This window comes from Augochlora pura, chromosome 10 (genome assembly GCF_028453695.1).
Source record: "Augochlora pura isolate Apur16 chromosome 10, APUR_v2.2.1, whole genome shotgun sequence".
Taxonomy (NCBI): Eukaryota; Metazoa; Arthropoda; class Insecta; order Hymenoptera; family Halictidae; genus Augochlora; species Augochlora pura.
In genome coordinates, this window is record NC_135781.1 from 21,692,004 (window position 1) to 21,717,715 (window position 25,712).

General features: G+C 34.6%; 1 protein-coding gene across 1 annotated transcript in view; it reads left to right on the top strand.

The window, feature by feature from the left end:
* Wb (wing blister) overlaps nucleotides 1–25,712 on the top strand; it is a 201,303-nt gene that overhangs the window by 63,238 nt on the left and 112,353 nt on the right. Inside the window, exons 3-11 of the mRNA XM_078193256.1 lie at nucleotides 4,812–5,054; nucleotides 10,770–11,000; nucleotides 17,259–17,495; nucleotides 18,186–18,347; nucleotides 19,094–19,390; nucleotides 20,475–20,735; nucleotides 21,932–22,179; nucleotides 23,360–23,594; nucleotides 24,808–25,034. Of these exons, the coding sequence (XP_078049382.1) occupies nucleotides 4,812–5,054; nucleotides 10,770–11,000; nucleotides 17,259–17,495; nucleotides 18,186–18,347; nucleotides 19,094–19,390; nucleotides 20,475–20,735; nucleotides 21,932–22,179; nucleotides 23,360–23,594; nucleotides 24,808–25,034 (2,141 nt within the window). The remainder of the gene's footprint in view (nucleotides 1–4,811; nucleotides 5,055–10,769; nucleotides 11,001–17,258; nucleotides 17,496–18,185; nucleotides 18,348–19,093; nucleotides 19,391–20,474; nucleotides 20,736–21,931; nucleotides 22,180–23,359; nucleotides 23,595–24,807; nucleotides 25,035–25,712) is intronic.

Below are 25,712 nucleotides of genomic sequence, written 5' to 3' on the forward strand. Positions count from 1 at the left end.
TTTCAAGTTACAAGGGTATTGGACTTTCCTGCTGCGGCTGGCAACGGTTTTAATACTACGACTATTTGTTTGATCGCATACTCGACGGATCCAAAAATACATTCTGTAGCACGCACGTTCGGATACCAAAGTTTTAAATTATGCTTTCACCAGCCAACGAATTTGACATTAAAATTCTCTCGAATTTTACTAACGTAGTAAAGCAATGAGCTTCCATTGTTTCTACTCATTAATGTCTGCAATACTATTTAATTTATAGATGAATCAAATTTGTTAAAATTGCTTACTTAGTAAACGTTACAAATGAATTACGGATTTTTGCACTTATGACAAAAATGAGTAGGTGTTTATAGATGCTAATGTATTTTGTTTGAGCTCATTAAAATCCTTACAGGAAGGAAGACATTTTCATTTAATTCTTGTTTTTTGTAATGGATGTAATCGCACTCTAGTTATGAGTATACTATTTATTATAAGATTCTACTGATATCGTCTTGAGATCTTCTCTTACCTGTAAAACTTACGCAATCCGTATCAATTATTCTCTAACTTTCATTTCATTGTTTTATGAAGTATTCAATCTTTATCGTACAAGAAACTTCTTAAATATATAATAAATCAGGGTAGTTTATATCGTAAGGTGTAAGCTTTGTTTTCGATTCTGTTAAATGAAACTTTTGAGTATTTTGTTAAAAGAAATTTTAAGTTAATATTGTTAAATTCAGTGTTTTTTCGGTGGTTTTATTTATTTAAAATGGTTACATTTTTTTATCCTACCACAACTACTAATCGAAAATTATAAATATACTTTTTGTTATCTAATTTTACAAATAAATGGCAAGTTTCGATTACAAATAAAATGATTATATGAACTCGTAAGAATATATGAAAAATCTGACTCGAACCGATCTTCTCGGTTCAAGGAGCACCATGTTTATCCTGAATAGGGTCGTCTCGAGTAAATAGTAGGCTCTATGGGATAACCCTGCAAGAGAACACGTCGAGGGCCATACTTGACGCGACCTTTCTTCATCGTAATAACGCCAAGGCTCGGTACACTCGGATCGATAGAGATCGCACGTTTAGATCTTTCCTTGGCAACCACGTCTACTCTCAAATTAAAGAAATCTAGAATAAACGGCTAGGAAATTCTAAAAATAATACCCTGACCTAACCCAACCCTGACGTAATTAAGCTTACGAAGCACACTGTGCAAACGGTGTAACAATTTTTGAATTCAGTACTTTCTTTAAATTCAATCCAAATGTAAAGTACACAATTATTTCTGATTTTAATAATTTTCTTGGATGAAATTAAATGATGGTAAATACTTTTTACATTTATTTAAATGAATTTAGAAGAACTATTTGCTATTTTTACATTGCAACGCAAATGTTTTTAGGGAGATTCCATTCTGTATGGAGATCCATAGTCCAACTATGAAGAGTTCAATTGATTTTTTAAACCATAACCTTCCCATCAAAAGACAATTTCCAATGACATTATAGATTGCACTAGAACCTCGTTTTATAAAGAATTAGTTATGAGATAGGTAATATATATTACCGAATTTTGAATTGGTAACATACAGATATTACCGAATTGTATTACCAAATGTATAAATTTAATTTATAAACAATTATAAAGTAGAGGAAGAAGAGGTGTAAGAAATTAGTAGTTTCGTAAATAATTTAAGGAAAAGAAAACGTTCGTAATATCTGGTAATAATTTTGTTGGACGGTTAACACGAAGAGTATTTGAATAAATAAGAGGAAGCGAGGGGTTTGGGTTGTTGTTTAAATAATTTGTCGGAAGCATTGGTAGCACGCAGTGACTACTACCGAGGACGTGACCGCTGTCACCGGGTCGACAGGCGTCACGGTGTTTCGTCGGCTGAACAAGAAGAAGATGGGAGTCCCTGGTTCTCTCGTCGGGGCCGTCTTTTGCCGTTGTCGTTGTCCTCGTTGTGTCGTCGTTAAGCCGGCATTGTGCGGCCAGACCGACGCCCACTTTCGGACCATAAAGACAGATCGCATGTCCGCGATACCAGCGGGGTCCGTTTCCTTCTAAGGACTTCGCCCGGAACAAGCTCGATCCGAGTCCCGAGGAAGCGGGCTTCAATTATCCGATCCTTTTGCTCCGTCGATAGCCGTGCCCATGTAGATACGCCACCCGATTCCTCTAACTAGCCGAAACATCTCCGAGAGCGCCCTTGTTAATGCGAGGTCCTCCGCTGGTTGTCATTTTAACCGGCGCGGCTGGCTAAGTCGACATTCGTGCAACTCCTCGTATAGATCGGCTCTTTTATATTTTCACGCTATTTCTGCCGAATGCGTCGACAGAGAGCTTTTAATTATTTCCAATTAACGCCATTTTCACCAAAGGAGATATGTAACTTACATGTCTTAATCATTTTTAAGATTAAATTAAACATTTTTAAGATTGTGGAATTACTTCTTGGCTTTTGCTATATTTATAAGAAAATTAATTCGATACATTGTATGTATAATACGACGTATAGTTAAAAGTAGCGTTAACTTCTTGTCGTTAACTTTATTTTTACTTTTATATGGACAGAGGATTATATTTGTCTCATTTTATGATTTTATATATTTATTTTTGGAAAATTTTTTTATATGTATATTTATGTCATTTTTTAATATTTATGATGTCTTTTTGGTTAGTGATGGGTATTTTAGTTTTGATTCATTATGACCAGATTGCGATTTTTATGTAATTTACAATAAAAATGGATGAACGAAATTTCAAACAATAATATTAAAAGAATTTAAGGACATCTATGTATTATTCTCAACTCATTGAAATTATTAAATAAAGAAAGAAATTTGACTTATCTTTGCTGCATTTGATGAAGATAAGTATTATTTTACATAAAAAATCGCGGTCTAGTTATGGCTGTCACAACTACATTCATTAAAATCTTTACTATCTTATCGCGCTCAATATTAATACGTGACGATTAAAAATTGTTAGTTTGTAATGATTAAGGAGTATAGTTAATTCATAACTGAACCATTAAGTGGAACATAAGCTTCCTTAAAATGAATTTCTTTTAAACCAGTTCTTCAAATGAATTTTAAAAAGTATAGCTAGTTTGTAATTGAACCATTAAATGGAACATATGTTTTGCTCAAATAAATTTCTTTATATCTATTTCTGAAATGTATTCTAAAAGGTGTAGTTAATTTGTAATCGGACCATTAAATCGAACATATGTTTTGTAGAAATGAATTTCGTGTTCGTTCGATGACCGATCAACGAGAAACATTTCGCATTTTGTAAAAACCGGGCAGAATTCCGAAGTAATCCGACCAAGTTGAGATGTCCATCTGGCTCGTCCATATAACCAATGCACTCGCATCGATCATTGTCGTTTATTCGCGCAAGATCGCGAGTCGAACGGCTCGCGAACGATATCTGGGCGCCGCTGCGCGCGTGTTCTGCACGCCTCGAATTAATTATCGGGTCGGAAATCCAGTGGACTCCGCGGGATATCCGACAAACTGTGGAGTATCTATGAGCTATAACCCCGGGATATCACTGTGCTCTATCTTCCTTTTAGCCATTACATACTGAAACGAGCCAACCGTAGAACACCCGTAGGCGTTTTGTGTGCGCGCCATCAGTGATACCTAGACAACGACGAAATATTGCAGTAGAGCGACACACGCGAAACGTTCCTCCAGCGGATATTCGCGTTTGGTGAATTATGATGATGTCTGTCGTATTTCATGGCTCTATAAACAGCGTAGGCACCGCGAAATCATTGTCCCTTAACCCTTGAACCCTTACGAGCGACTTCGCTCTGACAGAAACACTCGTTGCACAGATTTCATGGTGCGCGTATTTTGTGTTCAAATTGAACACAATTATGAGCGATCAGGACCCTTGCTGCTAGATCACGGGATGCTGTTGGACGTCAGATACCGTCTACGGTCATTGCAGCAAAGGATGACCTCCGTTTCTTTGACCTCCGAAGATATTAAAAAATCTGAATGCTTGGTCTTTGCTTTCTTTGTCTTTTTTATATTAAAGATGGATTTTAAAATTGCACGTTAAATTTACTATGATCATATAACCAGTTTTCCATTTTACAATTGAAAATGTTATAAAGATGTTTTCATGGTTGGTTAAATGGGAAATGGTTCAATGAATTACATTATTGATGCAACAATTATAGAAAGAAATGTACAAAATTCTGATAAATTGTATCGTTTTTATCTAATTTTATGATGAATATTATGGTAATTCAGTTTAGTGTTTAGTAGATTTAATGTTGAGAGGGGCAATTCTTTGCAATAATTGATATATCAATCTTTAGATAATTGTTACTTATTTCGCAATATCTTGATATCGAATATTTAATTATCTTTAATGCCTAATATTAATAAGATAATATAATTAAAAAGAACATCTAAATATTCATTTAATTATCGGATGCTGAGTCATATACGAAGTTCACACACTATAGCGAATTATTGAGTGACACCGATGGTGGTAAGATTAAGAAAAGAATACCGTTTTTAAAAGAGTAAATTAATTGTTTATTTATTATCATCAGTGTATATTATCAGTGTTACCCGACATTAAACCGTAGTTCCGGAAGAAGCGATTAAATTGTCATTGAAGTCTATTTTCCGAATGAAAGATTGCTTTAAAAATTTATTTTACATACTTCAACGCCATTTCAGGAATTTATTTGACATATTTTTAAATCTTATGAAATTTTAGTAAAATTGCACGTTCTTGTTGTATTTTTTGTTAACGCATCTTGGACATTTGGTTTTCAGGTGTACCAAGTGGAGTACGTGATAGTGAAAGCAGCTAATTCACCGAGGCCAGCCGCGTGGATTTTGGAAAAGTCTCTCGATGGTGAAAATTTCCAACCATGGCAGTATTACGCTCCCAGCGACGAAGAATGTTGGACACGATATTCCGCGCCTCCTGTTTCTGGAAAGCCCGTCTACATCGGCGACGACGAAGTCATTTGCACCAGCCTCTATTCCAAACAGACACCTATGGAAAACGGAGAGGTACTGATTGAATCATTCACAAAACTCGCGTATAAAATTGTTCACTTTTCCGATGAAATTTCAGCTATCAAGATTTAAGAATTCATAAAGAGTTACTTCAATCCGATTTTTGTTTTAATAAATTCTGCTTAAAAATATTAGAGAATTGTACTCGCGCAATTGCAAATTATGAAAAGGCATCCGTACAATTCTTCTATATAAACATATTACACCTTTGTAAAAAATATTCAACGAAACAAGAGTTTCATTCGTTAATACAGTTATCCTCCACTCCTCTTTTAAAAGATTTTAAATGTCTGTAATCCGAGTTTCTTTTAAATGTGTAATAGAAAATGTGCTCATCCCGTAATCAGCAAATATCAATATTTGGGTGAAAAATAATTAAAAATTTATAGAACTATTTAACAAGAAAATTAATTTTCTTAATTGCAAAGAAGAAACAACAGGACAAACTATCGTAGCTATGTTGTAGCTAAAATGTAATTGTTTTAAAAAAGCAAGATGAATTAGTGAGTTATTTCAAAATTATATAAAGCTAAAAAAGAGTTAGAGGTTAAAAATTAAATTAAATTCTGTCATTATCAGTAATGCAGTAATTACTAGTAGACTGTGTATTTTTGTATTTGGAACAATGAAAATATTGAAATCACTTAAAGACACCTACCTATGAAACAAACAATTTTCGATTTATCTTATGTTTGCTCCAACTGATGAAAATTATTTTTATTTTTATATTGCGGCTCGATGATTAGCGTAGCTTCGCCAGCTGTAGAGAAACATTCACGACAATCGATCATCGTCGATTCTCGTTAAGAAGTAACGGTTATAATTTGCATTTCTCGCGAAAATCTAAAGCGCGAAAACGGCTGTTTCTTCGATTTGTCTTGGCGGTCGTTCGAAACGAGATCATTAATTATCGTTCACTCTGCGCAGACGTTCGTATACAGTAATTACATGATTGGATGATTAGCTGGCTGTTGGAGAACGCGCTGAGAGGCGTCTCGATGGAAACTAGTCCTCCCAGGCATTTCCGGTAAACTGGAGGCTCGTTATCTCGTCTATCATTTTCTAGATTTCAAAGAATTCAGGTGTAGCAACGTGAGAATCGACGATTTAGGTTTATCAATAATTCTCAGCTTTATCAATGATTCCCAGCTTTATTTAACAATTTTTTAAAACATAATTTTGAAAATATTTCTTGCAGGCCTATGTTGGACATATAGCAGTAGTTTATTTAATTTAACTGCTAGGAATTGAGTAATTATATATATAATAAAGATAAAATAATCCGACAACTGCAGTTTGTAGGTTAATCATTTTATGGTGTTTTCGTTCGATGTGATCTAGACCAGGGACCGGAATTAACCAGTACGCAACATGAGGATTGCGAGAGCTACGCCTTCTGGCTACTGTCGCGCGTCTTGATCATCGGTGATAACCTAAATGCTGCACACGCATTTCTATAAAGCAACAGGCACACGTGTACGAGATACACCGTGCCGAAAGAGACGTAGCCCCCGCGATCCTCCTCTTAGATGCTGGTTAATTCCGAGCCTCGATTGGTTGTTATTCGAGTCTTCGAATTCTACTAATTAATTTTCACTTTCTTCTGTATTTTGATATTAATTATTTATTTAACACTAAACCTATGGCGGTCAAATGACCGGTTCTTTGTTTAGGATTAATTAATTAATTAGGACAATTATAAGATTTGTAAATACATTTTCATGAGACACAATTGTACAAATTACATCATTGGAGCAACTGTTCTAGTAAAAATTGTACGAAATCTAAATAAATTATCGTAAAATGGTTAATTTGATTAATTTCCCATATTGTGTTTCGAATTTCTTTCAATATTCACACGTTAGAAATTGTTGTAACAGATGGGAAAATAATAACATTTAACACAAGACTGAAACGTCAAGTTGTATGACATCAATTACGTTTTGAAGGTTTTTATATATTACAGATACTAATAAAATTAAAAATATGTATAATAGGTTAGCGTGCAAATTAATTATCAAATCTGAGCAAATAATTTCAGTACCAAAGTATGGATGTTATAGTAGTCACAATGTTGACAAGTTACTACTAGTGCTTTATTTAATCTCAAAGAATTGTGTAATCAGATGACGATTTAAATTCACAGAAACGATAACGACCATATAACCGCAGTCCAAGGGTTAATCGTGTAACGATTCCGAACAAATGTGTTCGTATTGAAATGGCTGTGCGAAACGTTGACTCAGTCATTCACACAATACAATCTGAGCGACATTTCACTCGGGTGAAGATGGCGGCCCGTAATGAGGTGAAAAAATTCGCCGGTCACGAAATGTAGTGGAGTGTAGGTGCGCATACTCCGAAACCCATGTAATTGTTCCGTATTAGGAGCCGCGTATTGCCATTTAAGCAGGGAACTCGTTTTCTTAACGCGCAGCGCTATCCGCGAATGATTTATTCCTTTAGGCTCGTGTTTAACGTTCCCGTGAATTTATTGCCGGAGGCGAACCTTTGAAATCGTCACCATTAATTGTCGATATTGCACAAGCAATTTACCTCCACGAAACAACGAGATAAAGACGGTCTCGAGCGTAAATGCCGCATAATAGTTATTCAAATATTCTAATCTCATAATTTCTTTTCTGTACAAATGGAAGGATAAGTCTGTAAGCATTCTAAATTGATTAGATTTATTCAGTATCTTTCTTTGGATAATAACATTTAAACATTTTTCCCAAATCTGATAAAAATCGCTTTAATACGATTAGTAAAATAAGTGACATCCCTGATATGCGTAACGTGTATTGTGGCGATTAATAAGCTATTAGTTTAAATCTAGATAATTTGTCATCTAATAATGCTTTGTGGTCTTACCAAGTAAATTGTTTTCCATTGAAAAATTCGGCAAAAAATTAATAGTAATTATCAATCTATACATTATTACTATATTATTAATTTTTAGTTCTGAATGAATCTATATGCTAGGACATTTATAAGAAAAGAATGACTATTTAACTTCAGGATTCTACCTGCTTTTTAAGAAAAACATGTTCAAGCAGCTAATACATTTTTCAAGTCCGTTGTGAAAATTCACCCGAATGTTAAAATGAATCTGAGAAATGGTACTTGATCAGACAAGGATTTAAATTACGATGCTGTATAAAGCGTTTCGTTCGACGGACGTGGGACGTTGAATACTTGACAAGGGGTTGCAGATTAAATAAAACCGTTCTTATAAAATTTTAGTACATTTTAACGAGATATTATAGATGACATCGAAGATAATTTTTTATTTCGGTACGTGCATTGATCAAATTGCAATTGTTGATATTAAAATAACTAGTGACAACTGCGTTAAACTGATCCTTGTAGCTACATAACTTTGTGCTAAAAGTATAGTGTAAGACAGAAAATAATTTGTCGACTTGACTCATAGAGCATAATATGCCGATTAAAAGTATAAATGCAGTTAGGACATTATTTGTTGACAGAAACTGCAAAGACGCATAGAATCTAGCTTGTTGACTTAAGCTTTAAAAGCATATAGAGCTGAATTAGTTGATTGGATGTAGTCGGAGTATTATTGCAGGGTATCGAAGTTAATTATTCCGATAGAATGTTGCGCTTGCTCTATCGAACTTGCTTTATCGAATAAGCAATCTTATTCCGCGTTTAAGGGTTGGTGTTTTCCAGAAAACCACGTGCACACCGAAAGGGTCGATCCGCTTTTCAATCTCGAAGCAGATCGGGTAAAACTGTGACGACAGTTGCTACGGTGACGCATGCGGCTTGTCAATTCCCGATTTTTTCCCGGTCGAGTTCTACCCGCGTGCAGACGCGTAAACCCGGCAACCCCCCCTAGGAGGTGCGTACGTGAGAGCCCCATATAAGGTCAGCCTACTCCATACATGGCCGGAATGTAGGGATCGCCGTTTTTGTATCATCGATTCCTTCTCTCTCCTCTCTCTTTCTCTCGTTTTCTCTCTCCCATCCCCTCCCTCTCTCTCTCTCTCTCTCTCTCTCTCCCTCTCACTCTCTTGGTCGACTCCGACGAGGAATCGTCTTGTCCTGCTTCGCGTCTCATCCACCTTCCAGTTTGCACAAAGCCGATCCCGAGTGCGCTTCTGCGTGGCTATAAGCTCTAATTATCTGCCGCTCTTCCGAGAAATCCGCTAATTTGCCCCCACCGGGTCGCTCGCCCATTTTTCTGGCTTTTTAAGGACTCGGAACAATAAAATTGCCAGCCAAACAAGCGACCGAAATGAAAGGGAGAGGTTCGGCACGTGACAATATCGCGGGACGCTAACGAGGGAACAGCCCCAGTCAAGAAAAATCGATTGCTTTCTTAATTTGTAAGCTAACGCGATTCTTGTTGAGGGCTTCTCAACCCTCATCGCTGTTCCTCGAGAATTATAAGTAGACTGCGGATCTTTATGCGAATGAAAATTTTTTCGGAGGAAAGAATTGCAAGGAATAGTTATTCTTTTCTTCGTTATTTTTAATTGACTGGAAATAATATGTTAGTATTCTCATCATAAATACTTAAAATAGTTATTCCATTTATACGATTGTATGCCTTTAAATAAACCCGGTATTAAAATTCTTAACACTTCTATGACGGATAGATAGTTAGTATGGAGTTTGAAGAATATATAAGAAAATACAGGAGATCGTAATCTAATATCTCTGTCCTTTTTTTCTATCGGCATGATTAAAAGGTACCTTTAACAAACAGTAGCCCAAAATGAAGTCTCAATGAAAGCTACAGGCGTTTTTATGATTCTGCATATTAATTATGAAAGAAATGCGATGTCAATATCTGAAGAGTAGACAATAAAATACAATAAACCATATCTAAGTACCTGTCTGAATTTTTCCAGAGAAACAAAGTAATTTGACTGCCTGTATAAACGTAATTTGAAGAATTTTATCTGGAGATAATATCGAATATATTTTTTAAAGAAGCACGTTAGTTGTAAGTGCGCATAGTATAAAATATATGATTTTACGTGGCAGGTAAACTGAAAGTCTCTGAAGAAAATTGATCTTTCTGAATTGGTAACCGATCGATCGGGAACAAAATTATATGTAATTGAAGTTCGGGAAATGAACAGTTCATCTTTGTTCATTGCTCCAGAAGAAAATCCAAAAACTACCCTTAACGAGCTGATATTTCATGAAATTAGACTGAAAATGAACAGTCATTAACGTTGATATTCAAACATTTTTGCAACTTTTTAAAGATTAAACCAAACGACTTGAATTTTTTGAGATGTTAAAAAGCCTAGTTTACTAAACAATGTCTAAAATAATTTTTTCAAAAGTTGTACCTGAGTGAAATAACATTATTCTTTTGGAGTTTCTTTGTCTCATTGTAAATATATAATGAAACTTTAAACAATATATTTTGTAGATCTGGATAACATGCAATATGCGTGCTGAGAGTTTTAACGAAATCGGTCAACGTCGTCATCAGTTATCGATGTCTACCACATGCGTTGTCTAAATTTGTATTCCTATTTATTTCTTATTTTTATTAACATTTTTCTTCGCTAGTTGTCCTAAATAATCGCTCCAACATCTAAGAAAACTTCGAATTATTTAGTCGAATTTGGAAGAAGTTATTGCGTTATACAAGGTGTCCGAATATTACCGTTACACGCTCTATGAATGATGCCCATGAATTAAATTTCTGTTGTCTTGTTGCAGATCCATACGCATCTGGTGAATGGTAGACCTGGTGCTCTGAATCACAGCACGACCCTTCAGGAATTCACGAAGGCTAAATACGTGCGGTTACGACTTCAGGGTCTCCGACGTAGCGGAGAAGCGATCGTGGACAAGAGACGGGCCTTCTACTCGATCAAAGAGATTAACATCGGCGGAAGGTGTTTATGTTCTGGACACGCGGCGCGGTGCCGCTATAGCGTGCAACACGGGGTGAGTCGAACAATTTTTCAATGTAACATAATTCGCTGGCTCGCGAACCTTTCGCATCGATGATTCTAAGTTTCAATTTTTGCACTAAAAAAAAAATGGTAATTGAAAATAAGAATTCTTTAACACATTTTACGGTATTCGTTAACAAAGAAATTAATTATTACACTATTATAGTATATCTTCCTAATATTATTAGGATCGACAAAGAATGTTTAAAATTTAACGAATACCGTACAACTTAACAATACGATTTTAATTTGATTTAATGAAATACTTTAATTGTACGCAATTTTTTAAGCTGTTGGCGAGACAGTTCTTTTATTCAAAATTATAATAAAATTTATATTATTACTATATTATTAAATGTATATATTATATTATTGTATTGTATTCATAACACTTTAATAATATGAATTCTGATATAATAATTTTTAATAAAAAAACTGTCTTACCAATAACTTCAAAAATTGCGTACAATTAAAGTATTTCCTTAAACATATTTTATTAATATAATCTGTATATATAAAAATAAGTCGGGTTTTCCTTCCTGACGCTATAACTCCAGAACGCACGAACCGATTTCCACGGTTTTGCATTCGTTGGAAAGGTCTCGGGCTCCGTGAGGTTTATAGCAACCAAAATTCTGGACAAATTTCAACAGAAAAGCAGGAAAACAGGGAAAATCATTTTTCACATACAGCGCCATCTCTGATACATAGCATGTACTACAAACCAATATGGTTTATAAAACAAAAAAAATAACTTTTCTTCATCTTTTAATCCCCAAACGAAATGTTACAAAAAACGAAGCCGTCTGGTGGCGAAACGGAGTTCGCCGGGTTTGCTAGTACATATATATAATAATATAGCAATAATATAAATTTTATTATAATAGTTTAAACACACGGATGTAGATTGAAATGCATAAAATCGGTTGTATAGTTTTTGCTTCAACGGGATTAGTCACTTAATGTTCGGCAGTTCTGGTGTTGATAAAAAAGTGAACGGTGGTAGGGCCCAATCTCTCGTTCGAATTCGCCTAACTAAACTTAGATTTTGCGAATACCTCGGATTTGGGGGGGGACCGACCCGGGACGCAAGAAATAAATCTGTCGAAAGTGCTATAAACTTGTCAGACCTTTGTCTGCCAACGCTGCTAATAGCAGGACCGCTCCGTGTTTCGCTGTTTGCTTCGCAACCGCTCACGGAAAGTCGCCTTCCTTAGATGGCGGGACCATTACTGAGAGAATGTTTATAGAAATTTATGTTTTTATAGACTAGCCAGCAACCGTTTCCAATGATCTTTTTGCTCCGTGCTACCTAATATCAAAAGTTTTTAATTGTAATTGCAAATTCTTGAATCTGATACTCGCTTTAAAATGAAGGAGATAAAATTGGTAGACACCATCGTGAGAACTTCTGTCGTTAATTTGAAGTTATCATATTGTTCCGCTTTGTAAAATGAATAAATGCAATGTTAATACGTTGAACGATTTTTTAAATATTGAAATTGCAGCAGAATTCATGTTTAGTAATTGAATGTCTGCAATAACTCAATTCGACCTATTATTTTTAGGGCTGTTATGTGAATATCGAAATAATATCGAGTCATTTGAAGTAATAACAATTTCAAATTATAAATGATGTTTTTATTCTTTTTTTATTATGATTTCCAAGAAGAGTTTCACAATTATTTCAAATCGTTGTATAAAATAATTTTAAAATAAAATGACACTATCTCAAGAGTGATCACATTCACGGAAATAATTACGAAATAAAGTAACAGGGTATTTAAAATGAAATCTGAAATGATATCGTTACTAATCTGCTCAAGGCTGATTGAAATGAAGCCTGTTAGTCGTTAGAACGGAGATGGATTTACTCGTTTCTCTCGATGTCATATCCATGCAGTGACGGGAGAAGGAATCCTGAATACCATTAACACCATAAATGGACTTCGTTCTCGAGGCCGAGGTCTAGCATAGACGAACAATCGCGATATTTTAATGTCTTCGATTCAGTGACACCGAGACCCTCGTTGATTGTTGAGAAACATTTCTCCGTTGTACATCACTTCCACGGTCTGTTGTGCTATTTCACCTGTAATCTGAACTGAAAAAATCAGCTTTCCTTCGCCTAACTGTATTTTTATTTGTAAAGAACTTTGACGTAACGAATTTTATATTAAAATATATACCTTTTTGTTATATTTTCGTATTTATGAATACGCTCTGAACTCGTTTTAAGATATATTTGAACAGACTTTTATGTATTGATCACTGATATGAATTATTTTATTGAAAATCAAATCCTTTTAACATTATTTCTAAAAATTATTTAAACACTTCTCTATTTTATAATTAAACAGATTTTTATATCTTAAGAATTTTGTAATTTTTTATGTGATATAAACACATCTTACAATATATTTCAGCAAATTTTTATATCTTGATTTGAAATTATAGCAATTTACATTACAATCTTTTTACTTTTGAAATTGCTTTGCTTACATGTTTAATAGATTTGGATTTTTCACTTTGAACTTTTTAGGTATCTAGAACATATATCAATCGGATTATAATTAATATATATTATTATTATTACTATATACAATATTTTACATGTTCCATAAAAATAGCAATAAGAGCAAGCTTTCATCAAGTACAGTTTTATTTATTATTCTGTAGCTTTATCGCCCAGCGTATGATTAACGTTGACAGTTTAATTGAGACATACTACGAAATATCTCTGCTGGTCCGATGAGCGGTCTGCATTCAGCAATGTGATTGCAATTCGGTCTACATGCCAGCCATGATGGACCGTGCGTCAGACCCTCTCAAAAACTAATATCATTCAACTCGGCGAGCAACGCCAAAAGTTGATTCTAATCGATCTATTGTAAAGTCATGTGAGTCACTGTAAAAACGTACGATCACGGCTTGGAATAATTTTTTCAACTCTTCTGACAATGAGACAATATTATGCAGTGTTTGAATTATACATCTGTTCATCTACGGTAGTGTACATAATTATAAACTCAAAGGAACTTTTACGCTGTTTCTGACACCTAAACGAAAACTTAACGAAGTAACATATTTGTTTAAATGTCGCTAAAAACGTAAACGTCGCTGTGAGTCTGCAATTATTTACACTACTCTAATCTGAGAATAAAATTCATATTAAAAAATGTAATAGAAGCTAAAAAAGTAAGATAACTTATATCGAAAGCTTTAGTTATATCAGGTTACTGTAAGTAATTTAACCCTTTGCACTCGAATGGCGACTCTGATGCACCATTCAAATTATTCTACTACGTTCCAAAATCATTTTTATAACAACAAAGTTTAGATTTAAAACATCGTTGAAAAGTAAAACTGTTGCTGTGAGTCGCAATAATAAATTTCGCACGCATAAAAGTGCACTTTATTGCATATAATATAAATACTGTGAACCAGGACAATTATTTCACATGTACAGTTAAAATGGCTTCGAGTGCAAAGGGTTAAGCTAGTAACGAAAACTAGATTCAAATAAGATTTTGATACATACGCTTAAAAGATTACATTTTCGATTGCATAATTGACTTTAACGTTTCTATTTGTTGGAAATATGCAATCATTTGCTATTTGATTAATATATCACGAATGATTATAGTTTGAGCATTTAATTCTTGAATTTATTATTATTATTGATCACGCGTATATTTCCGTTCTGACTTCGTAATTATAATAAAGTTTACGTTTAATTATGAGTAAGTCTTTTAATAAAAATTTAGTAACAATATATTCGAACGCGCCATAGAAAATTCAAATGTCTTGCCTGAAACAATTCGTGATCTTTTTTATCGGAGCAATCGCTGATCACGTTGTTATTGATTACGGCAATTTACGTAGCTCGCCGACGTTAATTAAGTTCTCGACACATTGATCTCACTAAATCACTCGATAATGTTTCGCATACGCTGTTATTAATTGTTCTCGTGATACGTACGTTCTTATGAATGACAGGCTGCCATTCACGAGGAACACAATGAAGCCAGTGATATATCGCAAAAAGTATAAGTTATGACTCGCTCTGCCCGCATCTGTGACTCGACAATATCGCCGACTTACAATACTAACGAGCTTGTAATGGTTATCGTTAGAAGCTCGTCACGGGTTTGTAATTCTAATCAACGTGTACGACTACTGCATCGAACAAGCTGTTCGCTCATTGAAAACATATCCCACTCATTTTCTAATTAGAACAATGCTGGTACATTTCATTCGGAGATCTTATTTATTATCAGCAATGAGTGTGGTACGAAAACACTGTTAACATTTTCATAATTGCATATATAAATGAATGTCGTAAAACAGGCCTCACTTTGATCTGGGCTCTATGTTATTTGTTCATTGTTCCTGGAAAAATAAATCCTCTATTTAAACATGTTCCTCTATTTAATCCTCTGTTTAAATCTGGTTTAACAAGAATATAACAAAATATAGCAGAAACGATAACAGTATCAAAATAGGTGAGTTGTGGATTTGACATTATGTTTTTATTGTTTCCATAGGTATAAATGGCTGCTAAAATATATTTTATATTTCGTATACGCATCGAACTTTCAAGGGTTTAGCAAAATATGACAAAAACAATAACAAAGCTCTATAAAAGGTGATGGAGACTTTATATTGTTTTACTATTGTTCCTGAGAAAATAAATTGTCTAATTAGCAACATTCGTATAATTTTTTAAATATAGTGATACGTAGACATTTTAAAAAATTGTGAATAGGTGTCACGAATTCTATACTACCTTTTCCTTATAGTTTGTAAAAAAATTAGCTGTTTAAAAATACTGTTGTAAAATCGTGCAACTAAGAATAATTTTAAATCGTATATGGAAGATACAACTGACTGCTACTGGAAATGCCACAAAGCCCAGATTACGAGAGTGTTTATAGTAACCGTGGAAAATATGGATGCACGTGCGTGTGATGTGAAAGATGGAGGCTGCATCGTTGCATCAACGTGTGCGGCTGCGTTGTGGTTTCATGCGGTATTACATAAAAGGGAACCTGAACGTCATCTAGCGAATCTCGCTCTCTAGACCGAACAGCTCGATATTATTTATTGCTGCGATAATAGTTATCCCGCGTGCACGCAGCCACGCACGGACGCGGCCGCATGCGAGTGGCTGTAACAAATAACCGCATCCCGTTTTTGATAATATTCTCTCGACACTATTTTATGTCTAGCGTACATCGAAACAATTTACGCTTCGATTCAATTATTTTCGAACGGTGCCTTGTGCTGAACAGTGAAAACTGATTTATCAAGTCGCAGCGACTATCAACATTTGTCATGTCAAGACCTGTACGTTATCATCGAGAAATGAGAACAATTGTCTTATATTAACTTATCTGCTGCGGACTTTTATGCAAAATCAAAATGTTTTATTTCATTTCTATAGACTTGAAATAATCGCTGGTCAAGCCCTAAATGTATTATAATATATACTATTATGTAATAATAACAAGGTTGTAGTTATTTAAACATTTTATAATATTTGTAAAAGAAACAGCGGAAACCAATCATACTTACTGACTCGGTAGTTTCGATGTTAAACGAGAAAATGTTCTAGCTTGATTATTTTGATGAGGTAAAAATAATGTAACAGTATATTTAAACAGTAAATCAATTATTTACATAATATCCATAAGTTGAAGATAATCTAACGGTGTGTTTATATTTTTTAAATGTTTATATAGTTTTATATTTCATCTGTATACGGTTTTGTCATAAATCACTAAAATCCGTAATCTCCTGATAATACATAATATTATAATCATAGGTACTTAATACTATAATTCACAGAAAGTATTGAATCGTAACCTGATTTTTAGTATTTTTTAATTATAATAGATTTATAACAGAAACATGAATTTTATTATATGTTCAATACAAATTTATTGAACAATAATTTCAATTTAATATTAATAATATTATATATAATAATATAAATACAATATAAATTTATTTAACAATCGAAACGAATTCATATCACAACCTATTAAATTCGCAGTTCGCACTAGGCATTGGCGATAAAAACAGTATAAATTACGGACCGACTTGCTGAATAGCAAACTCTTTATGCAACACGATCCGCGCCGGTACAATAAAGAGAAGGCGGTTTTCTTGAACGGCTTGAATATGTATCAGTTACATTTCCGAAATGATTAACGAGCGTCCATTAAGAGCTGGTATTGTTTCTCAGCACCAAGAATGCGAATGCGAGCGCCAGACGTGCGGCGAAAGATGCGAAAAATGCTGTCCAATGTACAATCAGATTCCGTGGAAACCTGGCACAGCTGCGAAGGGCTTTCACTGTGAGAAATGCAACTGCAATGGACATGCAACCGCGTGCAGATACGATCAGGAAGTGGCCGACAGAAGAATGTCCATGGACACTCATGGGAAATTTCGTGGCGGTGGCGTCTGCATTAATTGCACAGTAAGCCCGAATTTCAGAAAGAACGAACATTCGACGATCATTCAATAGAAACATTCGTTCTCGCGAATGACGATCTTGCCAACGTGTATCGTAAGAAGACTGTGGATCTTTATGCAATATAAAATCTTTTTGTAATAATAGAGAGACCACCCCTTTTAAACTTTCTTTCTTTAATCATTCTGATCAATGATATTCGCATTCTTAAATTTCCTGAATGTGTATTGTTTGACATTTTCTTCGCTTATGTTTTGTCATGAACGCATAAAATCTATAGTCTACTCGTAAAAACACCTTATATGAATAAATAAAAGCATCGTAGCAGTAATATAACAAATTCTGTTGCGCGTGGTAGTTTGCATAATTGTAAAATTAAATTGATTATCTCTATATATTTTTAAATATATTTTGATTATCTCTATAGATAGTTTTTATAAAAAAATCTTGTTTGTCTCAATGACTCATAGTGATTAGATACATGGACAATAATTCTATTACACTTATAATTCTATATTTGTATATATTATAATTTTAATATTTATAGGACGAGGAACCATGCATGTCCAATTAGCGTTGATTCGCATCTAGCATTATTAGTATTAATTTTAAAAAAGAAGTAGCAAATGAACGAAGCACGACAAAATCAAAGAAGTTGGCGTTGGTTTTATTAATTGCCGAAATGATTTGTTACAGGAGCACACAACCGGCATTAATTGTGAAAAGTGTCTGGATGGGTATTACAGGCCAAATGGAGTTACCCCTGACACACCGGAACCCTGCTTGCCGTGCAATTGCAACGTGCACGGTAGCACGGGTTACTGCACTCCTGATGACTCCTACACTCATCTTGGGAAGGTAGAAGGATAGACACACTCGATATACTTTAATATAAAGTCAAAGTTTCTAAAATAATTATAGGGAACAGACGTTAAACGATAATAAAATAAAACATTCCTCTTCAAAAATTTTAATAAGTTAAAACTGATTTATTAACACTTCACCGACCGGTAGCTTATAAACCGGTTTTTGATAGGCTAACCAATAATTTGTTATCTATTATTACAGTAAAATTGTAAAAGCTTTGTACTGTAAACTACCATATCATTATATGATTTTTTAAACATTACACACCTTTTTAAAGCGTCTCCATGATTGAAAAAGGTTTTTTTAAATATGCATATATTCGATTCGAGAAGAAAAATTTGACTTAATAAATTCCTAAATCAAAGATACGCTTCTTGACTGTTTAAATCCATCGTTCTTCAAGTTTCATAAACAATATGATACTGTGTTCTATATAAAACATGTCATCCTATATTCGTCCCATTTCTGTCAAAAATTAAAAAATAATTTTATCTATTAAAAATTACGATTAAGTCAATCGATATATTATGTTCAGAGGTTTCTATAATTCAGGTGATTTTTTCAGTCCCAAGAACGTGACGATTTTTCGCGTTAGCTCAATAGTTTTATAATTCAAAGAATTCAAATTAATTTGGTGATTTCCGGAAATACCGCGGTTATTAACAGAATTTCGTGAACGATTAGTGTCTATATCGGAAATCGATACGTGGAATGAAACACTAACAATTGTGCTCTAGGTAGCAGGTGCTTGCAATTGCAAACCGGGCTACTCCGGCTACAAATGCGACCAATGCGCCGCCGGTTACCGCCAATTCCCGGACTGCATGCCCTGCCCGTGCGATTCCCGCGGGATTCTGCCATCCCACGACTGCGAAGGAGATTGTCTCTGCAAGGCGAACGTCGATGGTGAATTCTGCGACAAGTGCAAACCGGGATACTTCGCACTGACCAAGAAGAATCTCGACGGTTGCTTTCCTTGCTACTGCTTCGGCGTCAGCGACCGCTGCAGCGTAACGAATCTCTCTTACTCCATGGTAATTCAATGATTGCATTTTGTTCTATTGATTACTAGGTTATCTGGAAAGTTTTACAAGAACGATCATTATTATCACAATTATTTTAGGTAAATAGGTAAAAAGTATTTTCACAATTTTACAATTTTACTTCTACAATTTTTGTTCCATTAAATCTATATCGATACAATCTTTTATTGAATTTCATTTAAACAATGCTGTTATTTGCAGTTATATTATGCATATATTAATGCAGTTATAGTTTTTTGAAAGCGTTGCGTACTACTTTTCAAATAAATACGTTCGAGGTTTACGTCCGCACGCTTTTCTCAGATGATCTACTTGTAGCTCGAACAAATTGTTCTCGAAGTAATGGGAAACATTGGAAGTATAATTTTATAGAACTGCAATTGTCAGAAACCTTTTTGTGTCTTCCGAAAAGGAATATTCACTTCACCGGAGTTAGATACGCGAATCATGCTAGTTTCATCATATTTGAAAGAATTTAAATGAATTAATTTAGATGATTCCCTAAACATTGCATTAAATGTGCCTATACACCACCTGCAAATCCTTTAGCGATAAAGAGGAGCTTGAAATCATTATTTCAAGCGATGTATAGTTTATCGTAAAAATTGAAAAAGATTTGGTTTTGAATTTCTTATCCCCCATAATCAGTAGAAATAGTCAACAAAAGATTCTCAATTAGTATATTTTATGACATTTATGAACCAAGTTCTTATTCTTATATTATAAATGTTTTTAATTTTACTACCCTACGTCAAAATGCGCCACCTCCTGTGGTCCATGAGTAAATATATGTGTTTAATGAATAGACCGTGGATCTTTATTAAAAATAAAAATTGTTTGCGTCGATGACGAGGGGAGTCAGGTGCAATCTTATTTCTCTTTTAAATAATTTCAATAACTAGTAATTAACGTATCAATATTTTTCTTCTCTCTTAATTTGTTCTCTGTTCGAGCATTTTACCTATACATGGGCAAATTAGTGTGGTTTACCTGTACAGGTAAACTAGTGTCTCGTAATTCGCACAACAGCCCGCAGCGGCGGCATAAGCCCGGCTTCAACGGATGCGATTTTCAGGTGTCGTCTCTGGAAAATTGGCGAATCACCGATATCAACGCATCCCGCGCTATTATTGCCGTTCCGGACACAGATAGCGGCTGGCTGATGGTGTCGCGTTACGAGGTCGAGTACGATAGTCCGTTTTGGCTGGCACCGGCGATTTATTGCGGCAATCGTCTCTCATCATACGGCAGTAATATCACTTATTCTGTCACCTGGGTCGTTATGCGCGGCGATACCAGCGGAAAACCGACCACGGGACCCAATGTTATTTTAGTTGTAAGTATTCATTCAGCGTCGCGTGAATAATGGCACGGTTAGCGCTGTCACGGCCTACTACAAGACAGGCTCAATGAAGTACGGAAGTCGCTATACGGGGTGTCCCCAGGATCTTTATCCCTCCTGTGCTCCGTTGAAGATCGAACGACCTCAACGACAAACGATATAAACGCGACCTCATGTTACGTTACTTTACAACGAAGTTTATTCGTAAATCTTTCGTGAAAGCATTATTATCGTTTCAATAATTGAGTCGTTATCTTCTGAGAAGTGAATTGAAGGTAGTCGTATTCAAATATTAGTGATCTCGTCTACATAAAATATTTATCAATGAAGAATATACACTTTCCGATAAAAGTTAAGAAATTTCAGGTATTGTTAACATTCGGGTGAAATTCGATATTTTAATAAATGTACGTTTTATTAAAATAAAAGTGCAATATTTCTTTGCTTAGTGTATACGAAAAATAAAAAATGATTCAAAAGAGTAAAATATTTAACAGTTATAGAAAAATAAACTTAATACTTTCGTAGACGTAACACATATTTTTATCCCACGATAAGAAGGTTCACTACTTCTTGTCGGTAAGTGTACATTCTATTTCTAGAGATTTAAAAAAGACGTAAATAAAATGTCAAACAAATCATTGTCATTCATCTAATATCTGCTAATATTAATATTAAAATATGATTTCGAACAATTGCATTTAACGAGAATACTTTAGTAATATTTCATATATCGTGGAATTAAATAATATATAATAAAGTACAAATAAAGTCAAGAACAGTTTTCGTCCGTGTATTCAACGACGATTTTAAAATTTAAGTCTTCAAATTATTAATATATTCACGTTGGAAATTGATCTCATACTCAATTTAGAGCAGATATTGATATACAAATTTGTTTACACAAATAATCTACTAAATTATTTAATTATTGCCATGCTTGGAATCTTTTATCCAGCCTCTGTATGGAACCGTTTCTTTACAGTTTGTTTGCCCGCGATGAATACGGATCGCGTTCATTCATAAGTGAATCTCACGAGGGATGGGCTCTCCCGAGCCGAGGGTTATCAGTTTACCTCGAGCATTCGTTTTTCTTGTTTCACGTTTTAGTTCCGAGTCCGCTACAAAAAGCAGATTACAATGATTAGTATTTTTGCGAAATTAATCTTCCCCGCGTTGTTCGTTCGCAGGGTAATAATGGCATGCGAATAGCTCACGGCGAGGAACAATATAATGGCCAGGAAGCGGAGATCAGCGTTCCTCTACGTGAAAACGGCTGGTATCACGTACGCAGCGAGATTCAAGATATTCCTACTAGATTGAGGAGAACCGAATTTCGCGGGGATCCTGTTACCAGGATACAAATGATGCGGGTGCTCGCGGATTTGAAGTATCTCATGATAAGGGCACAGTATCACTCCGAGCAGATTGAAGGAAGGTATGTAGTAAAAATTAAATCAAATACAATTTATAATTAATTTTTAATGACTTATAGAATGAAACTATTTATACGTTAAACTAACATTCAAATTAAATTGAATACTAAATACAATTTTTAATGACTTATAGAATGAAACTATTTATATATTAAACTAACATTGAAAGGAAAATCAATACATTTTAATGAAATATTTTAAATTCTAACGCAGGAATATTTTAAGTTATACGTTATATTTTCAGTTATATGACACTCCAGAACTGTAGAAAATATGTATAAAGATAAATAGTATCTAGGATAATAGATTCAATTAGATTCTGTGCATAGAAAATGAAACATGTTTTTGGATGTTAATGAAATTTTTACAGTTTTAGATTATTGTTTGTTCGCACGTTGACGCCGGCTTGACCCACTGGTGGGCCATACGTGTCAGACCCGTGCGCGGCGTACATTTGCTTATTTTGCTTGCATTTCACAAAATAGATACTTGAAAATAGGTTTATGTTATTTTATCTGAACATTATAAACAGATATTCAATAGTAACAACATAGAAATTCAAGAATTATAAACTTAACATAATTATTTAATTTTTGTAAATTTCGGGCGCCGACTCGCGGAGAAAATCGTGAATATCGACGCCGGCGTTAACGTGTTAATCTAGTGTGCGAAAGTTCTATCTTTGTTTCTGTAATGAACAAACTGCTCATTTTCACGCAGTATGCGAATTATCTGGTTACATACATTGAAAATCATATATGAACATTGTTAAATTCTTGACTAGTGCATAAATGTATAAGAAACGCTTCTAATAATTAATGGACTTTATTATTTCATTAGACTTACAGTTAACTTGAATTCTGATACATACGGTATCTACGAAGTGAATGAAACATTTTAAAATAGTACATCATTGCTAGAAGAGCAACACAAATGTCTCTATATCTTCTATACTCATAATACCTGAATAAATAATTATTTTTCACTATTTAAAATCATTCTTCCTTTGTCGAGATTTTTCTGGTACCCTGAAATAGATTTTCGTCTAAGACTACGTATTGACATTATAGTAAAGGATTAGAACCCCAAGGTACCGTTACGGTCGTAAGTCTGTAATTATTTAGTTTCCGAGAAAAATATTCCAGAGACGACAGATTTACAACCACGGTTACACTGTTTTAGTCTACAATCGGCGATCATGTGGACCGGGGAAGTGGCAGCTAACGGTGGTAGCAGTAGTTTAGTGGAAACCTGCGAATGTCCCGAGGGATACACGGGACTCTCCTGCGAAGATTGCGCGTGGGGATACACGAAGGTGTTGAAGAACGGGTCGGACCACCAGCAGCATCACGTGTGCGTCAAGTGCGATTGCAATGGACACGCTAGCACCTGCGATCTCGTGTTGGGCGATTGCACGGTAAGTACTTGCATGCTGTACGAATTTTTAAGGATAGTCTCTTATCCTTAAAATTCGTAATTTTTATTGCAAGTTATTTGATAAGTGCGCGTCAGAAGGTCAAAGTTGAAAGTTTTAATCTCCGTCGCAATTCATAATACGTTTTGGAAATGAAATGGAACTTTGTGTACGAAGATTGCGAAAACGAAATGAATATATTTATAATTTTATGAAAACATCATCTATTAAATATAGCTTGATAAAACAGGATGATATTAAACAAATCGAAAGTTGCAAATATATTTTTAAGGGGGAAAATTATTCGGAATAATTTCTGCAGTATACGGAAAGAAATTTGGTAAAAATTGCTTAATGAATTAATATTTTCTGTAACACATCTATGTATGTGGCAAATACACTTTAAAATTTAATTTCATTAAAAATTACCCATAGACGGTGTAGGCATTTAAGTGACAGTTTGACATACTCGTGAAATGCTCAATTTGTTAAATAAATTTATCGACAATCGATATGTTTCAGCAGAAACCAATAGTGGTGCCATCTACAGTAGCACGATCGATTAGTTTCAACAAGCCAATACCAGGTGGCGACATTGTCGCTTCTAAAAGTATATTTATTAATGTCTATTGCTTTTTGTATACATTTGTTTGTATAATATAAATTAAGTCATATAGACATCGATGAATGCCAAGCCTATTTTTCTAATAAGATGAAATTATTAATCCACTGTTGGTAACACACTGTCTATCAGTTTGAGCGTTTCGCCGCTATGTGGAATGATGCTATTCTAAGGTTTGAAGAGGGGGGTTTAGTTCAGTCATTTCACCGGTAGATGGCCATAGTATTTCCATATTCGACGCGAGGTGATCTTATTTAAGAAGGAAACTACTGTTGGTTATAGTTACGAAAATATGAAAACCTTTCATAAAGAAGACACTCCTAGCTGACCTAAATAGTCAAAGCAAGTTCAGCTACCTTTGTGTAATTGCGGGTAACCCTATAATAATCCTAGGTAGCCTTTGGAAGCCCTACGTATGCTTATGTAGCTTCAAATTATTCAATGAAGTATTAGTCTGTACATAGTGTATCTGATTGCTTTATTATGACAAATTTCTTGGATTCAGTGATCCTCTAACTTTTTCAGAGTCCTCGAAACAATTTATTCTCAGTCAACGAATCGTTCTTGTTTAACAGAAAATATCTTATTCGGCAGACATGCGAGCACAACACAGTGGGGTCGAAATGCGGTCGTTGCGCGCCTGGTTTCTACGGTGTCGCTACTCATGGTACACCAAGCGACTGCAAAAGATGCGCCTGTCCACTTTTAATCGAGTCCAATAACTTCAGTCCGCTTTGTCAACTGGATGACCCCAGCAAAGTTGACGGTGGATACGTTTGCACTCAATGTCCACCAGGTTACACCGGTGATCACTGTGAAAGGTAAGTAGTACCCTCTTTTCCCAAAGACGATGTTGAAATCCTTTAACTGTAATTATGGTATATGGACTTGTTCACTGTATATCTTTCAAAGAAATATTTTTAACCCTATTAGTGCCAGGGCCGATTTGATATGCGCGCTTATATGAATAGCTTTATACAAAATTCCGATTTCCTGGAGGAAAATTTTACTATTTGTTCTTCTGAGACTTGAAGAATATAGAATATAATGTTGGGCAGCAAAATTTTTAGTTATAAAATATGTTCAAGCTCGCCAGGTAGTCGGCCCGCCACAACGCATCGGCCCGTGCCACTAAAAGGGTTAAGAAAACCAAATATTGATGTCTGTTCGATTAATTTTTCGATATCGATTCACCTGAGGGTTTCAAAAACTGTAACTAATGTAGTTTTACGCAGACTGTCGTGTAGTTCATAGGAAGTTTTTTAAGTTAAAGACTATTAAATTCTGCTTTTCGTTTTTATACACTTACGTATATATACGTTTACTGTAACTTAAAACTTACATGTTCATTAAAGAGCATTAATACGTTGCACTTGAAGGATTTTCTTTAATCATTTATCAATGAAACGAATGTAGTTCTGAATGTGATAATAGGTAACATTTGCGATAAAATGTAGAATGATATGTTGGAAATAATGACTCTAAGTAACTATAAAATC